Source organism: Hibiscus syriacus, unplaced genomic scaffold, assembly GCF_006381635.1.
Source record: "Hibiscus syriacus cultivar Baekdansim isolate YM2019G1 unplaced genomic scaffold, ASM638163v2 tig00116971_pilon, whole genome shotgun sequence".
NCBI lineage: Eukaryota > Viridiplantae > Streptophyta > Magnoliopsida > Malvales > Malvaceae > Hibiscus > Hibiscus syriacus.
The window spans coordinates 2,191,347-2,216,059 of record NW_024063495.1 but is presented as its reverse complement, the minus strand read 5'-3'; the positions used below and the strand labels follow the sequence as shown (position 1 = coordinate 2,216,059).

The 24,713-nt window shown below is 34.8% G+C and overlaps 2 protein-coding genes and 2 pseudogenes across 2 annotated transcripts; 1 reads left to right on the top strand and 3 right to left on the bottom strand.

Annotated features, from left to right (window-relative positions):
• Window positions 1-24: 24 nt before the first annotated feature.
• LOC120191754 lies at window positions 25-1,003 on the bottom strand (annotated as a pseudogene).
• A 2,800-nt stretch (window positions 1,004-3,803) lies between these two features.
• LOC120192085 (ARM REPEAT PROTEIN INTERACTING WITH ABF2-like) lies at window positions 3,804-9,701 on the bottom strand. Its single transcript, XM_039194939.1, is given in 20 exon segments — window positions 3,804-4,112; window positions 4,200-4,324; window positions 4,420-4,537; window positions 4,663-4,727; window positions 5,115-5,194; window positions 5,309-5,372; window positions 5,588-5,727; window positions 5,868-5,991; window positions 6,119-6,178; window positions 6,343-6,411; window positions 6,507-6,619; window positions 6,622-6,634; window positions 7,213-7,320; window positions 7,587-7,662; window positions 7,798-7,892; window positions 8,179-8,253; window positions 8,336-8,456; window positions 8,542-8,714; window positions 9,177-9,334; window positions 9,470-9,701. Coding segments are annotated over 20 exon segments (2,103 nt in total). The 3' UTR covers window positions 3,804-4,018.
• A 7,385-nt stretch (window positions 9,702-17,086) lies between these two features.
• Window positions 17,087-17,914, top strand: LOC120191799 (annotated as a pseudogene).
• Window positions 17,915-22,565: 4,651 nt separating this feature from the next.
• LOC120191970 lies at window positions 22,566-23,440 on the bottom strand. The gene has a single exon (XM_039194825.1). The coding sequence runs from the start codon at window positions 23,418-23,420 to the stop codon at window positions 22,671-22,673; it is 750 nt and encodes a 249-aa protein (XP_039050756.1). The 5' UTR covers window positions 23,421-23,440; the 3' UTR covers window positions 22,566-22,670.
• Between the last annotated feature and the right edge of the window lie 1,273 nt (window positions 23,441-24,713).

Sequence of the window (24,713 nt, the reverse complement as noted above, 5' to 3'; positions counted from 1 at the left end):
CGGACCCAAGTTTCTAGCCCGTGACAAAAGGCATTAAAAAATGAAAGAAGCCAGACGTTGGATCAATTTCTTAGCATTATCAGACTCATGAACCAAAATATGAAAGGCATGATCTTCTCCTTCAACATCCACCAACTCCAATTCCCCTTTCCACCCACTTTCCTTCACTGCATTATAATACAATATCCCTCTATCCCTCATTAAATCCTTTTCTGCTACGGTAACAAGCAGCCTTGAACATCCAAGTCCGGTCAAGGTCGGAGCTCCGTCAACCACCGGATTATCTATCCCCCCAGGCACCTCCGGATACACCAAGTGCCAAATAGTATACATTGGCAGCTTCGCCCGTTCTTTAATATCCTTAGGCTCGGAACCAACCGGGTTTGAACCCCATAAATAAGGGTGTGTTAGAAAAGCTCCCTTGATTTTAACACCACCATGTAAGCCCTCTGATCCAGCTCTCATCAGTGTGTTATGAGCAAGGTTGGCACCGGTACTTTCACCGCCGGCGTAAACTCGATCGAAATCGTCATAAGTGGATAACTAAGGATCCTTGTTGGAAACACCATTGGAATTATGAGAAACAACACATTGTAGAGCAGACTAGCAATCGTCATAAGCAACGGGGAGAGGGTGCTCGGGGGGCTAGCATGTACTCGATTGAGATAACAAGAGCGTTGGCTGAACAAGCCAAGCCGTTCATGTACTTGGTTTGGACAAAAGAGAAAGCTGACTCGAAGCAAAAGCCTCCACCATGGAAGTAGACTAAAAGGGGGAGCTTTTGGTGGTGTTTTTGGTCAAGCGACTGTTTTGGAAGGTAGATTCTAGCTGAGATTGGTGGGTTTTCAGATACGATGATGTCCTTTGATGAGATGTCGGTTTCAGGGTCTGAGGCAGATGGTGGGACAATAGGAGAGCCAGACAATCGCTCGATCGAGCCATCTTTGTAAACTCGGGTGAAAGGGAGGATCTCGGTGACCATTTTCTTGCCATGGGAACCCATGCAATTTTCAAGTGTTTTGCTTTTGGTCCGACTCTATGAACTATGATACGCAATTTATAGACCAAAGTTGAAGTTTGGTATCTAAATTTCATTTTTTTCAAAATTATATCTAACTTTTAGTTTATATTTCATTTTGATGTCCCTCCTTTAATGTTGACGTATTATCATAAGGTAACGTAATGTCATGTCATGTCATTATTATAAAAATAAAAAGAAGTTATGTCAGTAGTTCTATTAAACTTTTAACGATGACTATCCAAATGAAACTTAAACTAAATGTTATATATAATTTTGAAAAAAAAAATAAAATTAAATATAAACAGAATAAAAGTAATAAATTAGATACTAAATATATAATTTACCCTAAATTATTCAGGCCTTCTGTCAAAAGATTGAAAAAATTATTATGTGAGGCAGGCTACCATGAGGCAACTACATAGGATGCTATTAATATTTATAATAAGATAATGATTTTACACCAAAAACAATGTCAGTTATTTGATACCAACAATTTAGTAGTCAACTAATGAAAGAATTATTTATTTTGAGTGTGATCCATGATGATAAGATATGATTACGACAACATTACATTAGGATACACTTTTATATTTATTTTGAGACATTTGAAAAAAAATTGATTATAACAAATAATTTTAATAGTTAGAGAGATAATTGTTATTTATAAAAATTTGGAATTCAGTATAATATTTATAAAAGTATTTGAATGTTTATTGATAGATGATTGAGAATCTTTTGAATGTATATCACCTTATCTCGTACTAATAAAAAAAACATGATTAACAAACAAAAATCTATAACCAGTGTTTTGTGGTATGAAGATCTCGATAATCTTTTTATATAAAAAATTAAAGGTGCCGTTCGAGTTTATGATAAAATCTCGATAATCTTTTTATTTAATGTTAGTTATAATTTTATTTTCGTGAATTAAACCCTAATATCTCACGAATTTCCTGCTCCTCCCTTGCCTAACTCCGTCGTTCCCATAGCCGATGAACGATCAGCCAAAAAAGCTCGTCGCCTGAATGACGAACCCCCTGACACCGGCGATCCACCTGCCTCTAGTGTCGACACTCCCATGGATTCTTCTCTTCCCGATCCCCCAGCCCCTCCAACTATGGCTTCGTACAAGGATAAACTCATGGCAGAAGGATCTTACGTTGCACCGGCTGATGACGATATCATTGAAGATGATGACATTGAACTAATCAACGGAGATGTGTCCAGAAGTCTAGCTGATGGCATGATCTCGATTAACTTTTCTGACAGAGTCCAAGCGCTTGCTGAAAAAAGTTCGATCAAACCATAGTAGTTAAACTAACTCAGCAGTTTAACTATTGTATCTCGAAAACGACTACTTTCTAGTAACATTTCGTACTAGATCCCACTATCTAAAAGTTCTCTCCGACCGTCCTTGGACTATCTTTGGTCATTTTTTGGTAGTGGAGCCTTGGTCATCCAACTTCTTAACCTCCTAGCCATTCCCAAGAAAAGTAGTTGCTTGGTCATCCGATTACCTGGGCTACCAGTCACCTTTTACAAGCATAGCCTCATCACTGAGATTGAATAAAGCATAGGTCTTGTAATTTGGGATGATCTACATCGCAATATCACCTGGTCTGTTGGAAATGGTCGTGGCGTCCGACTATGGGATGACATTTGGATTCCTTCACTTGGTCCTCTTCGTGATCATGCCCTTCACCCTCACCTTATTGATGATAAAACTTTTTGATTGCAGATGGCAAGCAGTGGAATCTCTAGGCCTTACACTCGTTGTTTTCTAGCAACGCCATTCCTCACATCTTGAATATCAAGCCACCCGATAGTCATGACGTTGATGATTCTTGTTTCTGGCGATGGGGTCTTCGGAACCAATTTAATGAGCACATGAAGAGCCGAATACGTTCTGCTTATAAATCCTTAAGGAGACTTGGCGTCCCCCAACGTATTCGGCTCTTCCTATGGACAGCCTTCCGTGGTCGACTTATGACTAATGCCGAACGTGTAACCCGATCAATCTTATTTTGTCCGATATGCAAAGTTTCAGTGGAATCAGTTCTGTACACCTTGAGGGATTTTCCTTCGATCAAAGCTCTCTGGCTTCGCATTCTTCCACCTCCTTTGGCATCACCTTTCTTTCTCATGGACATCAATAGCTGGATTCACAATATTATTTCATGCAACAGCCTCCCTCACTCAGATTTGAACATTCCATGGTCCTTTCTTTTTGCGTCCTTCGCCTGGCAAATATGGAAAAGCCGTAACGTTTTTTTTTTTGGTAATTCTTACCCTCCATCAGATGCTGTTTTCCACGGTAATAATTATTAAGAACAATTATTTCGACAATATAAGTCCTTTACCTCTTTCTTTTTCATTCTTGGTTGGTAAGTGACGACACCAACCTTTGTATTGTTTTCGTATTAAATGACTTTTTGTATTTATATGATGAATTATTTCCGTCGTCTTCTTCATGGTCTCCACCAAAAGAAAATTACCTACCCTACCATACATCAAATGCAATTTTTAAATATCTTCTACGGATGGTCAAATTATATGACCAACTTATAGGATCAGTTTTTTGTATTATTTTTTTTAAAATTCAAGTTCAAAACTCGGAACGAATTTTGTAAAGGAGAAAGCCGAGATCAAGTCGATTCAAATTTATGATGAAAAATCCCCATCCTGGTCTATGGATAGTCTAAAACTTCTAAATATATTTAAAGATAATTACTATAATGTCTTTCAATTTTATTCCAATTACGTGCGACTGCCGAGAACCGACTCCAATAACACTTTCGATACATTTATATCTACTAGCCAACACAATCCAAGATATTCTCCAAACATCTACAGACAACGAATAAAAGAAGGAAACTAATACTTTTTGCTCTACCTGCAAATGATTATGAACCACGCTACGAGTAATCAATCGATAAGATCTGCTACTTTCTGTACAACATACCTGGTTAGAGATCAGGAGTTAAAAACGAACATCTTCTATAGCCGCAGTTTATGCGTGTTAGGTCTTGTAAGTGCTTTAGCAAAGTAGTCGCGGATCTCGGGAATTATCCGCTGGACTAGATGCAAGTGCCTGCAACGCAACGCGAAGCTCGAGTTAAGTACATTAGAGTTGAATTCCTAAAGAAGAGCTGGGTCATGGCAAGTCTTAAGTACATACCCAGGTCTTGCACTCAATTTATCGAAATGTTCCAAGATAAATAATATGCAAGTGTGCCCCAACGATATGGCATGAAAAGCTTCAGACAGCTCATACATGCTCGAAACATTTTCAAGCAAGATATCCTTCAATGAAAACATAGAAATGATCAGATGCCAATCCCAGATTTTAAGGGCAACTAAAGGATTCGGAATATCTACAGATAACCTCTTCGGCTCACCTGAGCAATGGTATATTCACAAAGTCGCTTAAGTCCCTCCAAAAGATATTGATCAGCTGCTCTGAGCAGATCTTGTGCGATATCCAATGTAACATCTACTGATCCAGTATATATGAATCTGTACAATGATGTAAAAAGAATTATGCTAAAAAAGAATATAATGATTTAAAAAGAATTATGCTAAAAAAGAATACAATGATGTAAATCCAATGTATGTACATCCGGATCAATAATTTGTAATACCTCATCATCAACTCAAAAACCTCCCACTTAATGTTCGGAATTTCAATATCTCTTGCATCTTTTTCCTGCAAAATACAGGCCAAGAGGGATTTTTAAAAGAACCTCATGTAGTTTGACAACATTATCTATGTCCTCTAGCAAGAACTATAGGTCTAAGTTTAAAGCTAAAGTGATAATGAATAGTTGGAATCCTGTATTTTCAAAAAGAATAATACAAGGTTACCACTTACCAGTAATAAATGAAAAAGCCCAAGTTCGGAAAAAATGAGTTTAGAGTTCTTCCAGAATCATCAGAAATAGTGCAATACAACGTGGACTCTCCCACTTGTTAGAAAGCACTTGAATAAAAATTCCCGGCCAAAAACCAAGGATGAAGATAGCCCTGGGCCCCCCTTTTGAGAAGAGAAGGGATGGACAACTGGAAAATTAAAAGGATGCAAAAGGGAACTCACCCGATAACCACCATCAAACATAGCACGAAATGCATCTGAAGAAGCAAGCAGGCAGATTCTGTGAGCATAGAATCGTCTACCTGCAAGAGAAGAGAAATAAAGGATCTTAGTTGTAACAAAAGCTATATTTTGACATGTAACCCACTATTTTTCCATAGCAAGTATCAGAGCCTTAGGTAGACAAATTGTATAACCTTCAACTAGGAAGGTAACATCAGATAATGTAGCGTTGTTCACATATTGCTCCCCCAAATATACCTGCATTTAAGTTGTATATTATAACAGGAACTTAAATAGAACTGCCATAAGTATGAACTATTCTCCTCCTTATAAACCAATTATGAGAATGTCATAGATCTACCCTTGCAATAACTATGGAACAGTATATGGCCAGGCATAACACCGATTTCTCGGAATGATATTAATTCAGGCAATGGAAATGCATGACGCTCTAACCAATTTTACAAGCTCACTTGTGGTGTTGGAGAAGGGGGGGCTGCATCCATAGGAGAAAGTGTCATAGCTTTGTTGGATAACTTGTACAGAGCTACAGCACCATCAAGTTGCTGCTTAGCGCTTGAAGAACCAAGAAGACCAAGAAGCAGTTCAAGTCCTGCATTAAAACAGAGAACAATCAGCCTCTCAAAGCAACAAAACATTTGCGCTCCATGCATGCAGTATGCTACTTTAAATTGCACAAAACACGGAATAGGATTGATATTGATTAATTGAGGAAAGGGTAAACAAAATGACCATTATTATCAATGAATATAGTTCTATGATCATCAGGGGAACAAAGATGAGCTACAGCTAAAGCCACTCGTCTTTGGACTGGCTTCTCTGCAACACGCATGAGATACAGCAAATTGTTCAAAACCTACAAAAGATAAATAAAGCAAATGAGACCTAAAACATAAAGAGCATTGAACAGCCAGACATTTCTTCAGTCCAAATATATAAAGATATAAAAGGCAAAGAGTAGTTATAGGAATGAGAATGCTTACTCGCCCATGAATCTTCTCCTCTAGTCTTTTCAATGTCTTGGCTACACAATCTTTTGTTGCCTGAAAGTATCATAAACCAACAATATTAAATCAGTACGGAAAACTAAAGACAAAGCAATGAGCTGGGGAAGTTTTGATTTCTTATGGATATCATGCAGCATCAAAAAAACTAGTAGCATGGAAACTAAGAGAGTAACAAGGCACATCTAAAAGGATTGACATACTTGTACTATAAACTCTCCATCTTGCAGCCGTTGGACACCCCCCACCCTAATAAAATTGGATACATTATCCTACAGGAGAGAAGAATATATTAACATGTATCATGACCCCAAAAAATAAATCCAGGCACTTTGTAAAGGTTGACAGCTACCACAGACTACCATACCTCATTATCTGCAAGACCATAAAGAGCAAATGCAGCATTGTGTTGCAAAGATCCATTCTTAGAATCTAGAAGCTTCAACAAGGGAACCAAACCACCACTATGAGCAATACCAATTGATTGTGTGTGTCCTGCAAACAAAATTATATATTAGTGACACAGAGGTATTTACTAGTCCCAGCTTATGAAGAAAGGAAATTTAGCAGAGTATGACGTTTCTCAGAAGCAGCTATAAAGACCAGTAAAGAGAAACCTTAGAAACAAGAAAAACACAAACAGACTGAGCCCTTTCTGTTCAATACTGAGGAGCAAAGTTTTATTAGGATATCATGCCAAAAGAATTGATATGCAAACATGCATGATGAAAATTGTGAGAGGCACGATATTTTCAAGAGTGGAAAACAAGGGATGCATCTGACAAAACCATCATAATTACATGACTTGCGAAAATCGTGAAACCAAGAGAACAAGATGTTAGATTGATGGGTAATGAATAAATTTAGTCTTAGAAACTGGCAGGAATTCATAACTAAATTAACTTCAAATTTTATTTAAAAAGCAAACATTTTAAGTAGAGACAATTAACCACATTATTATCACAGAAAAAAGGACGAGCTTTAGCAAGATTTGAGTACAAAGGCCAATAAGCAACTTTCACAGCACTAATGACAGCTTGAAATTGTCCAACAAGGAATATAGCAATAATAACCTGTGCCAACCTCCCCAAAGCGAAGGCTGACATCTCTTTCAGCTGTACATCAGGAGAGTGAAGCATCTCAATCAAGGGTCGGACAGCACCCCTTTGTACAATATGAACCTGCAAAATCCAAAGAAGCATGTGTCAAAAAGGAGAAACAATGAAAAATTAAGGGAATGAAAATTATAAGCAATAAGACCAGTTCTTGTCCTAATCACTTCAAGGACAAAGGCAAACCACATGAAAAGCTAAATTCATACAAATACTAGGACAGTAATTCCAGAGCAAATAATTGTATTTCATCATGTGTCCCCTAAATTGACAATAGATCCAAGAAGCAGCATATTAAGCCTAGTTTAAGTATGAAGAGAATGGACAGTCTTCACCTTGCAATCAGAATCAGTTGCAGCAAATTGCCCAAGCAATAAAGCTGCCTCCCTTTGGCTCTCCGAGCAGCAGGAACTGTTTTCCAATAAAAAAAAATCAATTAATGAAAAAGGATAAAGTGAAGATAAAAAACAGCCCAAAAGTAACGAACTATAACCTATGTTAAAAGTAAAACAAGTTAAAGAAACATGAAACCCAAATTAAACATACTTGAGCAAACCAATGACAGGTTGCAGAGCTCCAGTATCAAGAACTTCTTTTTTTATGTCTGGCGATGAATGCACCAGATTGCCAATCACACCAACCTACAAGGGATTTGGAAAATTTTTTATGGAACTGATAAAATAAATAAATTAGAACCCAACGGAATTAGCCTAAAAATCATCCAAGTTATGTTGCTCCTACTCATTATTTGTCTGGAAGTACTCGTGTCCTACACATATCGGACATGAGTATGATGAGGATATAATCCTTTAAGGACTCTCAAAATGCATGGAAATCTTGAAAAAATTTAACATACTGTGACAGACATATACCCATGTCCAACACCTCACACCCGAGGCTAAGTAACATAAACAACAAGAATCCTACCGCTTCATAGTGTATAGCAGCATCCTCTGATCTTAGCATTAAGATGAGAGTAGGTAGAGCATTGCATTCAACTATCTGCAAAGGCATAGTATTCACTCCATTAACCAGCACTGAAGACAGTTTTATCCAGTCCAACTTCTAAAGACAGATCTGTTACCTGATTCTTGTTTTCATCATTTTTGAAAGCTAGGGTTCGTAATGCCCCAGCAGCTGCTCTTTGCACCTTTGTATCAGTAAATTCAAGCAACTCAACAAGAGGTGGAATCCCACCTTCCATTCTATCAAACCAATCAAGATAAGTATTAGAATAAACAAGGAGCTACTACAAATAACTTCTGTTAAAACTGCACAATTTTTGCAAACCTGACACGGGTTTTAATGCTGCTATTCTCATGAGCAAGGTTGGTGACAGCATCAGCAGCTCTTCTGATGACACTGATCACTGCACGAGAAATAGAACTATCCTTGTGTCGACGCAACAAATTCACAAGATGTGACAAGGCCCCAGAATCAACTATTAGTTGCTGATGTTCTGGCTGTTATCAGCAAAGTAAATAAAAAAGAAAAATAGCAGATCCAATGATTAACAAGAGTGAATAACAAACATATTTCCATCAATACCAGGAAAACTAATCATGCAAACCCAGAAAATACCAGATTCAAAACATAGCCAAGATTTAGTGGTTTATCAAAAAAAACCATCTCTATGTCTAAAATGTTTCTTTCATTTTTCCATATATTAACAGATTAGTGTAACTCAAATTTTCTCAAAGTTTAACTTTTGCTACTATCAAACATAATTTTAACGAAGAAATTTTTTATATAGAACCTCAAATTATCTATATCGCCTAACAAGTGAACTTCTAATATATAATTCAAATTTCAAACCGTTAACTACAGCTCATACTACGCAAAATTATATAAAATGCAAGTATGATAGTAACAACCATCTTTAGTTTTTCTTTTGTTATAAAAGGAGAAATATTCACTAAAATCACCTTTACGGCGAGAAGCCCCAGAGCAAAAGCACTTCCTTTTTCAACTTCGTGCTCGAAAGGCTTCGGACTTAGGTCGCCATAGTCGCATGGCGGCGCTTGCAGATGCTTCACTAAAGCCGGAACCGCACCACCTTCAACGATCACATTAACAACTTCCTCTGCAAAAAAAAATAGATCATTACCGTTAATCATGAAATTAAAAAAATCAGTAAAAACACAACACAAAGGAAAGGCGAGAAAATTCAAATTAGAATGAGATCGGAATTTGGAACTGAAGATTTTCAAAATTTTACCGTTCTTGGCGAGTTCAGCTAGCACGTGAGTGGCACGCTTAGCAGAGGCGCGATCTGATTCGCGCCAAGAGAAGGCGGATTCGAGTACGCTAACCTGAGCGGTTACTTCGGCCAAGAGTGCACGGCGATTGGGGAGGGAGATTTCACGGCCCTCTTGGATCTCTTCATCTAGTTTCCGCTTTTGCCCCTTTCGTTCTGGGAGGCCTTCTTCCTCCGGACGCTGAAGCTCCATATAGAAATAATGAATAAGAAAGAAAAGGAAAAGACTCTAAAAACAGGGAGAGAAGGTTTTATCAGAAATGGGAAGCGTGATTTGACAGAGAAAGGGAGACACTGGATCAAGGGTATTTTGGAGATTTAACTGAAACAATAGGCTTTTCTTCTGGCCAAATTGGCCCATTATGGCAACCGAGTAAATAATTTAGTCCATTACTCAAACATTTAATTTAAGATCTACTATAAATTGAATTGTTTGCATGAAACTCGTCATAATATAATTTTTTTAATTAGCCGTGTCAGATGGGCTCCATACCCGGATTTAAAAAAATCTTGAGGGACTTGTCACACACGACGTGACGATTCCTAATAAAAAATATTTTTTTTATTTTGTAATTTTTAAAAATATATATTTTATTCTCATAGAACTCGTCACGCCGGTGTGATGAATTTCAACGGATATAATTTAAAAAACATTTACCATTAGATTGAGCGTTGTTAAACGTTCAAATTTTGTTAAAATTTTCAATGGAACTCGTCACGCCTGCGTGACGAGTTCCAACGGGAAAAAATATCTCTCCTCTTTAAGTTGTGTACATCATCTTCAAGCTCTTACTTTAGACACTTTCATTTTCAATCTCATACGCACAAAAACTCTTTTCATCTAACCAAAAACATTTCAAAAAATGAGAAACAAATTCTTCACAGTGTCCATTATAATGGCAAAATTCTACAAACTGATGTTGGTGTTGTGTTTAAGTCAGACATGCCGATCAATATGATGTTCCCTGTAGATGCATTGCATCGCCAAAAGAAGCAAAAAATTGAGAGAAAATTTGGAGCTTATGTTTCATGTGTAAGTTATCGGCACCTGATATCCTCAAATCCAATGACTTATGGAAAAGTTCAGCTTGATGATGAAGATGTTGTTGTTATGATTGGACTTCATCAATTGTAAGATAATAATATGGTGGAGATGTACGTCGAAACGGTGAATGCAACTGATATTCCGACGTCATCAGTACCAGCTCGAAGAACAGAAGAAACATGACCCTCTCAACCACATGGAAGTTATGGTGATGAGAACCTTGTTGCACGGTTCGGTGAAAGCCTTGTTGAATTTAGCAAAGATGATGAAGACATTGTTTCGTTGGTAAACGATGAAGACACAACATTAGTTGATGAGTCTGATATTGTTGAGGCTGCTTCATAGGGACAAGGTTTGGATGTTGAGGCGGATGTGTGGGAGGCAGTTGTTTCACAATGTAAAGGATTACATAATGCTCCAAATGTTTGGGCAAGGACATAAATCGAACCTGACTTCAATCATCAAGATTTACCTCGGTATCATCATGCAGTTACAATGCATGACATTAAATACGATGCTATGCGGAATCCTGAAATATTTGATATATAAGAGTTATGTGCTGCCTATTGGGGTTCTTCAGACGAGCGGTCGTTTGAGTTGGCTATTAGGGTATAAATTTGAAACAAAAAAGAGGCACAACTAGCAATCAAAGAGTATTGTATCAAAGCTCATCTTCAATTCTATGTCGCGGAGTCGGATCAAAAAACTTATTTCTTACGGTGTATACACCATGATGTTGGCTGTAAATGGAGGATACAAGTATCATACCTACAACAATAGATGTTGTGGGAAATCACAAGGTTCAATGCAGAACACGCATGTACAATGACCTCCTTGATACAAGACAACATACATTTAGATTCAGATGTCCTATGCTCTTATGTGAAGTTGTTGGTGGAAAAAAAATCCAAGAATGTCGTTTTTGTGTTAGTGGCATCCATTTGGAATACATTTGGTTATATTTTGACTTATTACAAGGCATGGATGGCAAAACGGAAAGCAATGACCTTGTTGTATGGTGATTGGGATCAGCCATATAATGAGCTACCATGTCTGTTACAAGCAATGAAATTTTTTATCCCTAGAACCATTGTTAGGTACTATACTCATCTTGCAGTCACGCTTGAGGGAGACGTTATCCCCGGGAAGAGAATTTTTGGTGGTTTGTTCTGGGCGTTTAAGTCAGCTATCGAAGGGTTTAGATTTTGCAAACAAATGATTCAAGTTGATGGCACTTTTCTATATGGGTTCTACAGACACGTCTTGATGATAATTGTTTCACAATATGGAGATAGAAATATTTTCCACATTGTTTTCGCCATTGTTAAAAATGAATCGGAGGAAACTTGAAATTTCTTTCTCTCCGACTTGTGTTCCCATGTTGTCACTCAAGAAGGGGTTTGCATGATCTCAGATCGATCTCCTGGGTTGTTAAGCACAATTGGTAGACCCAAAAATAGATGGACGCCGCCTCACACATATCATGCATATTGTATATGTCATATCACGTCGAATGCAATGACGAGGTTTAAGAAGAAAAAGATCAAAAAGGAGATTATCAATACGGGTAAGTACTTTAGCAATTGTCATTAATTATTTCTGCTTCATTAATGTTTTTTTAGTAACATTTAAGTTACTGTTTTTTAGGGTATGTTTTACTTCAACCAAACTTCCGTGCATAGCTTGAAAATTTGAGAAGATACGGAGATGAGCTGAAATACCAAGGGAGAGATAGTCACAAGCATATGATGTTGAGGGTCGACGTTACGGCCATATGACTATCAACCTTGCTGAATGTATCAACTCAGTGCTGAAAGGGACTCGACATCTCCCGATAGCAAGTATTGTTAGGGAGACTTACTTTAGAGTATGGGCAGACAAAAGTGCACAAATTGATGCCATGATCAGCGATGGGAGAAATTGGACTCCAGATTTAGAGAAGACAATGCAAAAGAATCAAGCACATGCGACATCAATGTTTGTCCAAGCTCTAGTTTGACCACATGAGGGAGGTAATTCTACAACATACACTGGTAATCTGAATAGAAGATTGTGTGATTATGGTCAATTTCAAGCTTTTAGGTTCCCATGTGCTCACGATGTTGTTGCATGTATGCACATCAATATTGACCCATACTTATATGTTGATGACTGTTATAGCCTGCACACTATACGTAACATTTATAGTTGTGACTTCAAGTACCTCCCAAATGAAGCATACTGGCCTACATGCACAATTTCTGAGGAATGGTTACCAAATCCTCGATTGTGTAGGAAGTTACGGGGTCGACCTGAATCTAGCTGAATTCATACCGATATGGATGATCCTCAAAGAGAGTCAGGTCAACCAAAACTTTGTGGCCACTGCAGAAGTGAATGTCATAACAGAAAACATTGTTCACATCTTCCAAAATATCGTGTTAGACGCTAAAATAAGCGTTACAAAATGTTGAACTATATTTTGATATAACAATTAAGGCATAAAGTTTTTAGACTTGAATTGAATTTGTTCAAGAGTTTTCAAAGTTTTCAAAAATAATTCAAAGTTCGTTTTACTTGGAATTGAGCACAAATTTTTTTTGTACACGTAGTATCGATATTGTTCATATAGTACCGATACCAAAGGTATCGGAAGTATCGATACTCACAATATATTATCAATACTACCAGTTTTGCTCAAATTTCATAATGAAAAATGGTACCGATACCAAAAGGGGTACCAATACCAAAGGTAGTGGAAGTATCGATACTCACAATGTAGTATCAATACTACCAACATTGCTCAAATTTCATAATAAAATATTATTTTTTTTAATTTTCTTTTAAAAATTATAAAATAAAATAATTATTTTTTATTGAGACTTATCACGTCGGAGTGACGAGTCCCTCAAGATTTTTTTTAATCTGGGTGTGGGGCCCACCTAACATGGCCCATTTAAAAAATTATATTCCAAGGAACTGTTCAATTTGTCGTAAATCCCAAATTAAACGTTTGGATGCTCTAATGGGCTAAATTATTTAGTCGGGTGCCCTAATGGGCCAATTTGGCCTTTTCTCTTTCTTTTTTTCCCTTTTTCTCCTTGAAGAATATGAAAGATTAAATCAGGCCGCCATATTATATCGTGGTTTCTTGTTCTAATTCTTTTTATTTGATTATTCAATTTTAAAAGATTTAACCTTTACCAACAGTAAGTTAGTTTAGTGGGATAAAGTATTATATTTCTTAAGTGAGGTCAGGGGTTATAATCTTGACGTTTGCGAATAGAGCAAAATGGGTCGGGAGGGTCACCTTAATCTCTACAGTATCCGATCTGAATTAGTCGATCAATAGATCGGATACCAGTGATTAATTAAAAATATTAACCTTTATACGACAAATTTGACCCTAATTTGAAGGCCTTTTAAAATATTTAATTCATATATAACAATTTTAAAAGATTTGACTTTTATATGACCAATTTGACCCTAATATATATATAAATATAAATTAAGATCAATGGAGATAATATAAATTTATATGTTTTTTAAAATTTTTAGATGAGTGAAAATAAATGAATGAGTTAAATAATATAAAATATAATAAATTTAAAAAATATTGTTTTTATTAAAATAATTAAATTTAATTAGCCCGATGGTTCAAATAATGTGTATATTTAAAAAATTTACTCTATAGAAATGAATCTTATTTTTTTTCTGTTTATATATTTAAATAATATTCTTGATTCCAATAAAATAATTTTCTAACTGTACAATAAATAAGAATATTTATAATTAAACTAAAATATATAAAACCTGGAATCAAAAAATAATTTTTCGTTTTCGTATATTTTAAATTTCACTTATGTGTTCTGGTCTAGTCGAGTTAGGAATAGGAATAAGTCAGGTTTTCAATCAATCAGATCCGACTTGAGAAACATTTTTTTTATCTAAATTTGATTTGATTCGAATTTAGAATGATCTCATCCAATTCAAAATTGATTCAAATTTTGAAATAAAAATATGCATCCTACTCCACATGATAAAAAAATATAAAAAACTATTTTTTTTGGCAAAACAAGGATTATTTTGAAAAAAATTATAGATAGAGCTATTATAATAATTATCATTTGACATCTAGAAGAAAATTATAATATTATTTCGGGTCAAAGATTTTTCATCTTAAACCAAAAATTCACTTGATCCGAACTCACCCGTCGGGTCCGGCTTAAATTATCATCTCTAGTTGGATCCATAAGCACAATGACAAAAAATGTCCATGATGTTTGTTTAAGTAACCACTTTGGCCTTCTTCTTTTTTTTTTGGTGTATTTTAGTCCCAATGTTTCGTTTTTGGGCAAAAAGACTCATCTGTGAGTGAAAATCGTTAGTCAACAAACGATTAACACTAAAAAGAACGGGCCTATTTACCTTGAAATAAATTGTTGAGGGATAAAATGCTCTAAAAAAATAAGGGCTAAAGTGATTATTTGGTTAAATGTTAGAGCTCTTTTTAATCTAAAATAAAATATTTGAGGGGGGAATACTTCAAAAAAAGTATATGCCAAAATAATTATTTAATCAAACGTTATGGACATTTTTTTTACATCATGCCTAAATTAATTGACAAAAATGTTTTACAATTAATTTTATAAAAGGATTAAAATAACAAATTTAAAACAATTTTGAAACAATTTTGAAACAATTTTGAAACTTAAGTACTAAAGTGGTAATTAAAAAATATTGTAGATAACTCTTTGAGAATGATTGTCAAATTTAAATAGTAATGTGGTTGTCAAAAATATGTAGGCATCACTTTAAAAAAAATACATCAAATACAAGGGTCAATTAACATATTAAGCAATAAGCATTTTATTTTCTTTGTTCAAGAATGCTCCAATGGCAATGTTGGATTTGTGACTAGAGATGTCCAAGGTTTTCCTTATCTAGAGTTTGGCATAATTTGAACTTTTCTTCCATTTCAATATATATATATATATAATCCTATTACATAATGTAAAATTATTTTAGTTTTACACAAATTTAGGACAGTTGGATAAGCAAAAATAGATGACTAAGATTAATAGTACGAAATGAGAAGATATTCACTAAGAAAAAAAACAATGAGTCAATCTCATCCAACGGTCTTAAATTTATATAAAACTAACAAGTTTTACATTGTGTAAGTGGATTTTAACCATATATATATATATATATATATATATATTATGCTTTTATTGTGAAAAAATAGATACTAAATGTGGTTTCATCTTTCCTTTTTTTTAAAAAAATATTGTTTGCAAAAAATGAAGAGTATTTTTTTATAAAAAATAAAGTAAACATGTTTTACTGAATCAAATAAAAGTTTTAAGAGTTGAGTTACATTTTGAATATTTTTTTATAAAATTAAAATATATAAATACCCTTCAACTCATATTATTAATTTAATTTAATTTAATTCAAACTTTATATATATTAGATTTGTGGGGGTGTTCAATCAATTAATTCGAACACCGAGTGAATTAGATAATCAGATTTTTTCTTTAATTATTAATTTAAATCAATATCTTTGATATTATTAATTGAATTGAATAAAATTCTACTAATTCGGTGGAATTTTGAATTAATCAAAATTTATTTTTTAGTTTAGTAAAGGTTTTTTTTTATTTGAGTTATAATTTGATTGGATCTTGAAAGTTTAATGAGTCTAACATGATTAAAAATCAGTTTGATCTTGATTTTTAATGAGTTTGAGATTAAGATAAATGTAATATATATAATATATTATTATTTAATATTTTTTGTTAATTCAATTAATTAACTAATTTCAAATTGAATTAATAAGCAAACGAACTTTGAAAAAAAATAACCCTTAATGATTTAATATCTAATTACATAATGAATTAACTAAATTAAATTTTAATCAGATCGATTAATTCGGTTAAAATTAAACAATCCATTCCATTAGATTTTGTTACGCTCATATCATTGGTAATTCACATATTATCCCTAAGGATGGGCACGAGACCCGAACCCGATAGGTTCCAACTTGATCAGGTTGATTTTTTAAAATAAATCGGATTTGGGTCAGGTTGTTTTTTAGAGGGGATGTTCGAGTCGGGTCGGGTTGGGGTTTAAAGTGAAAAATACTCGATACGAAAAAATATGATTTTGCCTTATATATTTAGAGATAAATACCCTCTATATATATTATTTTTCAATTAAATCCATATTTTTATTGAATAAAAATAATAATTTTTAATAAATATATTATTTCGAGTCGAGTCGAATCGAGTTCAAATTTAATCTAAAAAAATCGGGTTGAGTTCGGTTCAAGTGGAGGATACATAATTTTTTAATTAAATCGGATCGGATGAAAAATGTATAATTTTCGGATTAGGACTTAACAAAATCCATGCCCATCCCTACCTTTCTCCCCTCCCTTTTACAAATATTTCCATTTCTATCCTCTTCTAACTATAATTTTTAAAATTCTGTTTGTAGGATATTTGATTCATTGTGGCGCGACGGCGAGAACTGTAATCGACGGTCGATAATGGCTTCCCGACGGGGAATTTATCTCCACCGGTACATCAAAGAACCTAACGGTTCCTGACCTCTTCCCCACTCTCTCCACCGTCCGATCCTTTCCTCTTCAAAACAATCTGTACCGTAAGTTCTGCTACGTGGCACGCGTTTACAGAGATGCCAAGTACCTGATCAGGACGATTTACTACTACGGCGGAGTCAACGGATTGAGTTTTCCTTCGCCTCCGGTTTTGGTCCAGATAGTGGATGGAACGTTTTGGAGGGTGGTGAACACGACGAAGGATTATCAGAAGGGGTCGTAGTCTACGAAGTGGTGTTTGAAGCTAGAGGGACAACCATGAGCGTTTGTATTGCTCAGAAGATGTATACGTAGTATGGCCCGTTTATTTCGAGCTTGGAGATGCTTATTTTGGGGGATTCGCTTTATAATACTACGAATTTTGATTCTCATGCTTTGCGTTTAGTTGCTAGACACAGTTTTGGATACAATGGATCCATTATTAGGTAAGTCTTAAGCAATTCCTTTTGCAGGCTCATTTTGTTGTTATGATTTTTCGTAGTTTTTCCACAACATATAGCAAAAACATATGGTAGGCAAAATTAAAAAAAATGGCTAAATTAATTCTGAAGTCTGAAGTGGGAGTTCCTTTTTCTTTAGATACTTACTTTATTGTTGAATACGAGTGTTTTGTGCTTTGATAAGATACCCTGATGATCAATTTCATCGATATTAGGAGCCATGTGAAGAAAATGTTTATGTTATAGCAAGCAACAATACTCCACCTGTTTCTGGGTTCTGGAATGTACCCCCTCCAAAAGTATTTGAACGAGCACTTTCGACGGATCAATTAGAACCCCTGGAGTTGATATGACCGCCTGTGTCACTTCCAAACTCAACTTATTACATTGCTTTGTACTTTGCAGATAATAGTGATTCAATCTCGTCAAGCTCAAGAGTGCTTGACATACACGTAAATGATGTAAGGTATTGTAGCAATTTGGGAGCGACTTCGGCTGGAGCTGCGATCTTCACTACCAGATGGCCACTTGACGGTCAAACTAGGATTACTTCGAGTCCTGCTGCCAATCCAAATATTAATCCTTTAATCAATGCTGGGGAGATTTTTGATGAGCTAGAAGAACTCACACAAGGGATGGTATGGTTGATAATGATTTCTACTGCTGTTATGTGAAATCAAATTGATTTTTTTCCTTGAAAAATGCTTTAACCGATATTGTGTGATTGTCTGTTGCTGGTTTGCACGAAAACTTTAATTTCTAATTTTGTTTGAATTTTTCATTCCTCTCCCTGTTTATTTGAAAAGGATCTCAATTTTTTGTTGCAGTTAGAGCTCTAGAGAACTTCAAAAACAGTCCGTGAAACCCTCCACTTGATTGAAACGGTGTTTCTTGCCTGTCCCTTAATAATGCATGGACTGGAAGTACATGTTCAGAGGGCGAACGAATTCGTGCGATTACTTTGTGAGTTAAGATGCAGTTTTTTTGCTGTCCATATGGGTCTTTCGGGATCGTTGTCATCAGGCATTGCTAATTTAACTGCAATAGTGGCATGTATGGTATTGAAGCTGATATTCAAGTGATGAGATTCGGTGATCATAACATTCTAATTGAATTTTCCGTTCTCTCAACAGTTGGCTTGGTAATAACAGTTTATCAGAAGTAATACCTGACCTCAGTTCATTAAAGCTACTACAAATACTGTAAGTTTATTTTTCTTTTGAGCCTTTTGCTCATTGAGTCATTCGGCTTCCTAAATAATTTGTACGTGGCCGTTCATATAGAATTGTCTAAATCTTTATTTGAAAACTACATTTGATATGCCACTTTTTTTTTTCTTTTTGTTAAAGGCATTTGGAAAACAATCAATTCAATGGAGATATCCCATCACCACTTGAGACATAGGAAGATAGCGTGAACTGTAAGTTAGTCTTATTTGGCCATTATACTAAATAAGCCCTTGAACTTTGTCACTTTATTTATGTGAGCCCTTATATTTTTATTACACCTAAATAAACCCTTAAACTTTAGTTAGTATCCACATAAGCCCCTAATCTTTAACTTGCAGCCAAATAAGACCTTAAACTTTAACTTGTTTCCAAATAAGCCCTTAATCTTTAATTCACATATGAATAAGCCACTAACCTTTAATTTATGCCTAAACACAACTCATAATATAAATCAATATTTCATTTGAAATAAGGGCTAGTTTAAGTCCAAATCGAGATATAAGGCTTATCTGGGTACCGCGAAAGTATAGAGGCTTAATTAACAAAATTAAACTAGTTCAAGGCTCTTTTAGTAGTTTATCCTTCTTATTTCTATAATACAGTTTGTTGTAATGGATTTGTTTTTAGGAAGTTATAAATAATAAAAGCTACTACAATTTGAGTACTATCTGTAACTAGGTTAGATGCTAAACTAATCGAACTCTACTTATTTTAGGATTAAAAAATAGTAGAACAACTAAATTCCTCTAAAGGATAATGGTTAACTTGTGTTAGATTCAAGTAGCAGGAGAAATTTGGATTAAAGAAATTTTGTTATGGTATGTTTGATACTCAAGATGCGTAAATGGAGTAATCAGATTGATTCTATCTTGTGCTACATAAATTCTTTCTTTTATTAGTTTGGGTTAATTACAAAGTAATATTTTTTCAGAATCTTTTTTAGCCATCGACAACGCATACACACCTTGCAGATGCAGCTGCAGCTGCTTGAACTCGAGAACTTTAGGGAGAATAACACTCTTTTACCACTAAAATCACTTATAGGTTCTGCATAGTTTTTCTTAGATTGCCTCATAAAATGGTGGGAGATGAATGTAGTAGACTTAAAAGGTTGAGTCTTATCGACCTTTTCGATGAATTTCTCGTTATCTCAACATCGAACTTATTATTATTGGACCCATGTACCCGGTCTGTTGCACATGGTTTCTTTCCTATATTAATGGAGAATGGCATGACCCGAAAAATATCCCTTGTTAATAGAGCCAAGTTTCATAATGTTATCTTTGAATTGATCCTCATTTTGAATTGACAAAACATTAAGCTAAATAGCTTGATTGAGAATATTGAAAAATTTATTTGTCAAAATTTGTCAAAGAAATGATCTTTTACCGAATGTTTTTTAAGTTAAATAGTCATCATTTTTCAAAGATAAAATTGTTAGAATTTTATTTTGAGAAAAGGATTGATTCTGTTGTGAAAATGATCAATCATTTTTCTCACAGAATGGTTACTTTGGTTGCCAAACCCGAAGAGATCGATCCTCTATTCGTAGGGGTCTGTTCTTTGGTACTTCGAATTGAAAATTGGCTCATCAAGCTTGAGAAACAAAAGGATTGGTTTTCATATAATATCGATCCTTGTCCTTGACAGCAAACCTTTGGTCGAATTTGGATCAAAACCAACAGTTCTTTTTACAATAAACGATAGAGCCTTTTCAACATTAGAAGTACAAGAATGGTAGATTCAACTCTTAAAGCATTCAATTGTTAAAGCTTTAGTTTTTCTTTTTCATCTCTTGTACTCACTCCTTGTATTATTATCTTATCTCTCATTGTAATTGTACCAAAAATTTGCCAAAATCAACCTTTGTGAGGTAAAAAATCTATGTATATTATCTTGAGTTTTTTAGTTTAAGGGGAGTGAATTTCTGAGATTTGGGTAAAACCAAGTTTGTCAGTTGAATTTGTGAAGGTTATACCTTAACCTTGAAATTGAAGTTGTAATATTGAAGACTTAGTGGTTTGAACTTCTTGGTGAGAAAGCCAAGAGATAAAACCTAGGTGTCTATAGAAAGGACTGAATGTCCGTAAATCTTTTGTTTGATCTTTAATTTCATTTAGAACTGCCCTATCCCTTTTGTTCCATATAGAAACTCGTTTTTTGTTTAATATAGCTTAAAAATTCTAATCAACTAGAATTCACCTTGCTTGGTTTATCTAACTCGTTTGAGCTAAAGAAACCGATTTATGTAGGATTTACATGTGATATGTCCTATATACTTGAGGGAACAGCTATTATTTCATATAGTTTGTGGTCCTTCACCTTCCTGAAGATATTAAATTTTTTCAGTTATATTTCCATTGTTTTATCTTGAACCGGATAGCCTGGTTGGTAAATCTGGACTGAACTTGAGGTAAGTATAATTTTACACTAGTCATGCCACTCATTCTTAGCTCATTAACTTCAAGCTTTACAGCTTGTGAATAATAAACTGACGGATTAGCCTAAACTGTAATTTGTTTTAGGACTTCTGAAAATCAGTTTTTATCGCCAGCACCTTCTTATGTAGATTTTACCCGCATTCAGAGGTAACCTCACACGACTGGGATGGTCAAAATACAAGATTTCACCAAATTCTATGTGTCTATATTTATTCTGTACAAAAAGCTATCATTTTGGTCTGATTTTTGCTGTAAGTTTCACCAATGTTTTCTGTTTGATTGCAAAGTTTCCATCTTATCCTAGAAATAATTTGTCCATATTCAGCCTGTACATCATAGCCATACCTTGAATATACAGTTGTGAATGCTTTTCTAAATGGTGAAAATAACACCATTTTACTGGTACATAGATAAATAGTGGAAAATAGACCAACAAATCATGTATGGTGTTATGCTGAACTAAGCATAGTTCAGTGACCTCCGGTGTACTTTACCTTTTATGTTGTAATGATTTTTAAGGTGTTATGGATTTCGATAATTCAATAAGTTTTTTTAAATAGTTGGTGATTATAAGGTAGTATCTGTTCAGAACTTTATTAATCAATTGACAATGCATCTTGCAAAGAACATAAGGCCTCTAAGGAGAATAACTCTTTTATCACTGATTCACTTGATGGGTTCTCCACGCTTTAATAATTTGTGTTATACATAAGTTTTAACATATTTAATAGAATTACCATCCAGGATGTATTTGTGTTGGTAAAAAGAGTCATCTCTGTCGAGTTCTTTTAAAATTTTAGATGGCATTTACCTGTCAGAAGCATAGATGGTCAATGTCCATTTACTTGCGAAACCCGTTGGAAACAACATGAGGACAAATAGAGAATCTTTTGAAATTGTGAGTGACATACTTGGGTGCTATATGCCTTAGATCAGATGCACTAAATTACCCGACTTTTTTAAAATATATTTCATAAATGATGAATCAGAACCCATTTTAACTTTTTCAGATCCTTTCTTCTTCCCCAAAAGTAATTCATTGCTGTTAGCCCCGTTCATCAGGCTTTTCTTTTCCCCTCTTTGGCTGATCTTTCAGAGTGGGACCCTGAAAATTCATAAAACTTTGCATCTTTGCATGTGGTTGTTCTGTAAATGACTTCTCATTTTGCTAGCTGATAATACATTGGTGCCTGATGAAGTGAAACCAAGTTGGAAAAAGCAAAGAGAGTAAATACCAGTCAACATTTACATTGTAAATTGTGATACATCTGAGATTCCATCCATCATAGGAAAAAGAGCAGAAAATTTTGAAAAATTAAAAATTAAAAACAAATATAGCATATTGGAGAAGCCTAGTTTTTCAGATCAAACTCAACTCAGCTATTGCTTTGTTGTTTTTTGCTTCACCTCTCTAATCTTCCTTTCTTAAGAGGAAACAGAGGAGGCAATGCACTGCTTTTGACTTGTGTACAAATAGGAACATTAATCATTGGCCTGATTCTAATGCTCGCTGATCGTGTTCTTTCCAACCCTTTCTTTATCCTCTTCACATGCTTATTATCTCTATTCCTAGACCCTTGTTTCCCTTCTTCAGATGCAGCTATGTCGGCCAACGAGCTTGAAGACGACGATGACGAGGAAGACGAGGGTGACAAGGACGAAGCCCGTTGCTTCTTCAGCCTCAGCAACTCCTTCCACAACACGGTGCATTTCGGTGGCCTAGGAGACGGGTCATCATCCACGAACCAACTCATGCTACTACTCTCATCCTTGTTTATAACCTCTTCCACCCTCACCACCTCACCATCATCATCATCATCTTCTTCTTCCTCCGTATCTTTGGTTTTTCTAAGGCTGATTTGTTTGAGCTTCTCGGAATGCTGCATTTGCCAAAAGGGGAGTAGCTTTCCTTCGAAGAAAAGCTCGTCGGCCGTCAACATGGCGTGGCTGCTCACTTTGCTTGAAAGGAACTCGAAGTCTGCAACTCTCGCTTTATCTTTCTCCTTCTTTGCCTTCATCTCTTCGTTTTGAGAATGTGGGTTGATGGATATGAAGTTGGTTTCGTCGAGGAAATCGGCCGAGAACGAAATCCTCGGACCCGAATTCGGTTCTATGCTATTTCTAGAGCTTGCTTGAACGGCCTCGAGAGCCATTTTTGAAGGTTGGAGCTGTGCCTGATGACATATGCATGGGACTTGTGATTTATAAAGGAGGAGATGGAAGGAAATGCATTTTATGCTGATAACTCAATATTTAATTAGGGCTAATTTTACTAGATGTCCCCAAACAATAGGATAAGTTCCAAATTGGTCCCTAAATGGAAAATTATTCCAACAGAATCCTTAAATTGAAGCATCATTCCTTCTATTTATTCGTCGGCTTAGGACTTAATCGAAAGATGCTCTAGTTCGAAGCTTCGGTTAGAACACTTATCGATGAATTTAAAATATGAATCATAATCCAGGGATGTAGGATGGAATTAACTCAATTAATTATATACTCGGTTCTGTCATTGTTAACTTTGTTGAGTGGACGGTGAGATTATAAAAGCTAATGTGGTCTGGTGAAGCCGGAACAAGTGAGCTAATTCGCTGTTTAGTATATTGAAAGCATAACATGGACACAACACTTTACATTTAGTAATGGACAAAAAGGACTTTTCCTTTCCTTTTTAGAAAAAAATAATAAAATGTTTTTTTTTATAAAAAATCAACTTTTTTCTTTTTGGATTTTTTTTAAAGTTGATACCTTTCTTTGATCGGAAATTCTGTTAATTTAATAATTTTTAAAATTTTATAAATTAATTTAATGTTAATTATTATAGTAAAACATTTGAAAGAAATTGTTTGGTTAATCATCAAATATTAAGAATTAGAATGGGGGGATTAGACCCAACTCGCTCTTAATTTTTTCATTTGATCGATAATTATATTTCCTTCTCGATAAATATTTTAAACTTGTATATTACATGATTTTTTAAGTATTTTTAAGATAATTTATCAAACGATCTTAGTGATTAAAGAGAGTGTTGTTCTCCTAAGAGATTTCAGGTTTAAGTAGTAACGTATGCATGATGTTTGCACGTTATCAATAGGTAAGAAAAAAAATCTAAATTTAGGAGGGAAAATTAGGGTAAGAAACATGGAAAAAAAAAATAAAAAAAGGTAATATGCTTATCTTTTAAGATTTAGTGACATTATAAAATTTTAATTAATTATTTGGATAAGTGAAGCAAATATAAAGAAGAAAAGCTTAATCCCCTTTGAGTCATCTTAAGCATGTGATCACATGACTGTAAATTTCAATCCATGTGACGTCTCTCCCACTGACCAATGTACCCCTTCAATGGCTTGACCCATTTGGTATATTAGTTAAAATTCCATTTACCAAGGGTATTTTCGGCATCGAAAAAATAATTGACAGATGTTAAATATGATCATGTCCAG

Excerpts from the sequence above, each read along its gene's own strand:
- LOC120191970 (XM_039194825.1), bottom strand. The coding sequence starts at position 23,420 with ATGGCTCTCGAGGCCGTTCAAGCAAGCTCTAGAAATAGCATAGAACCG.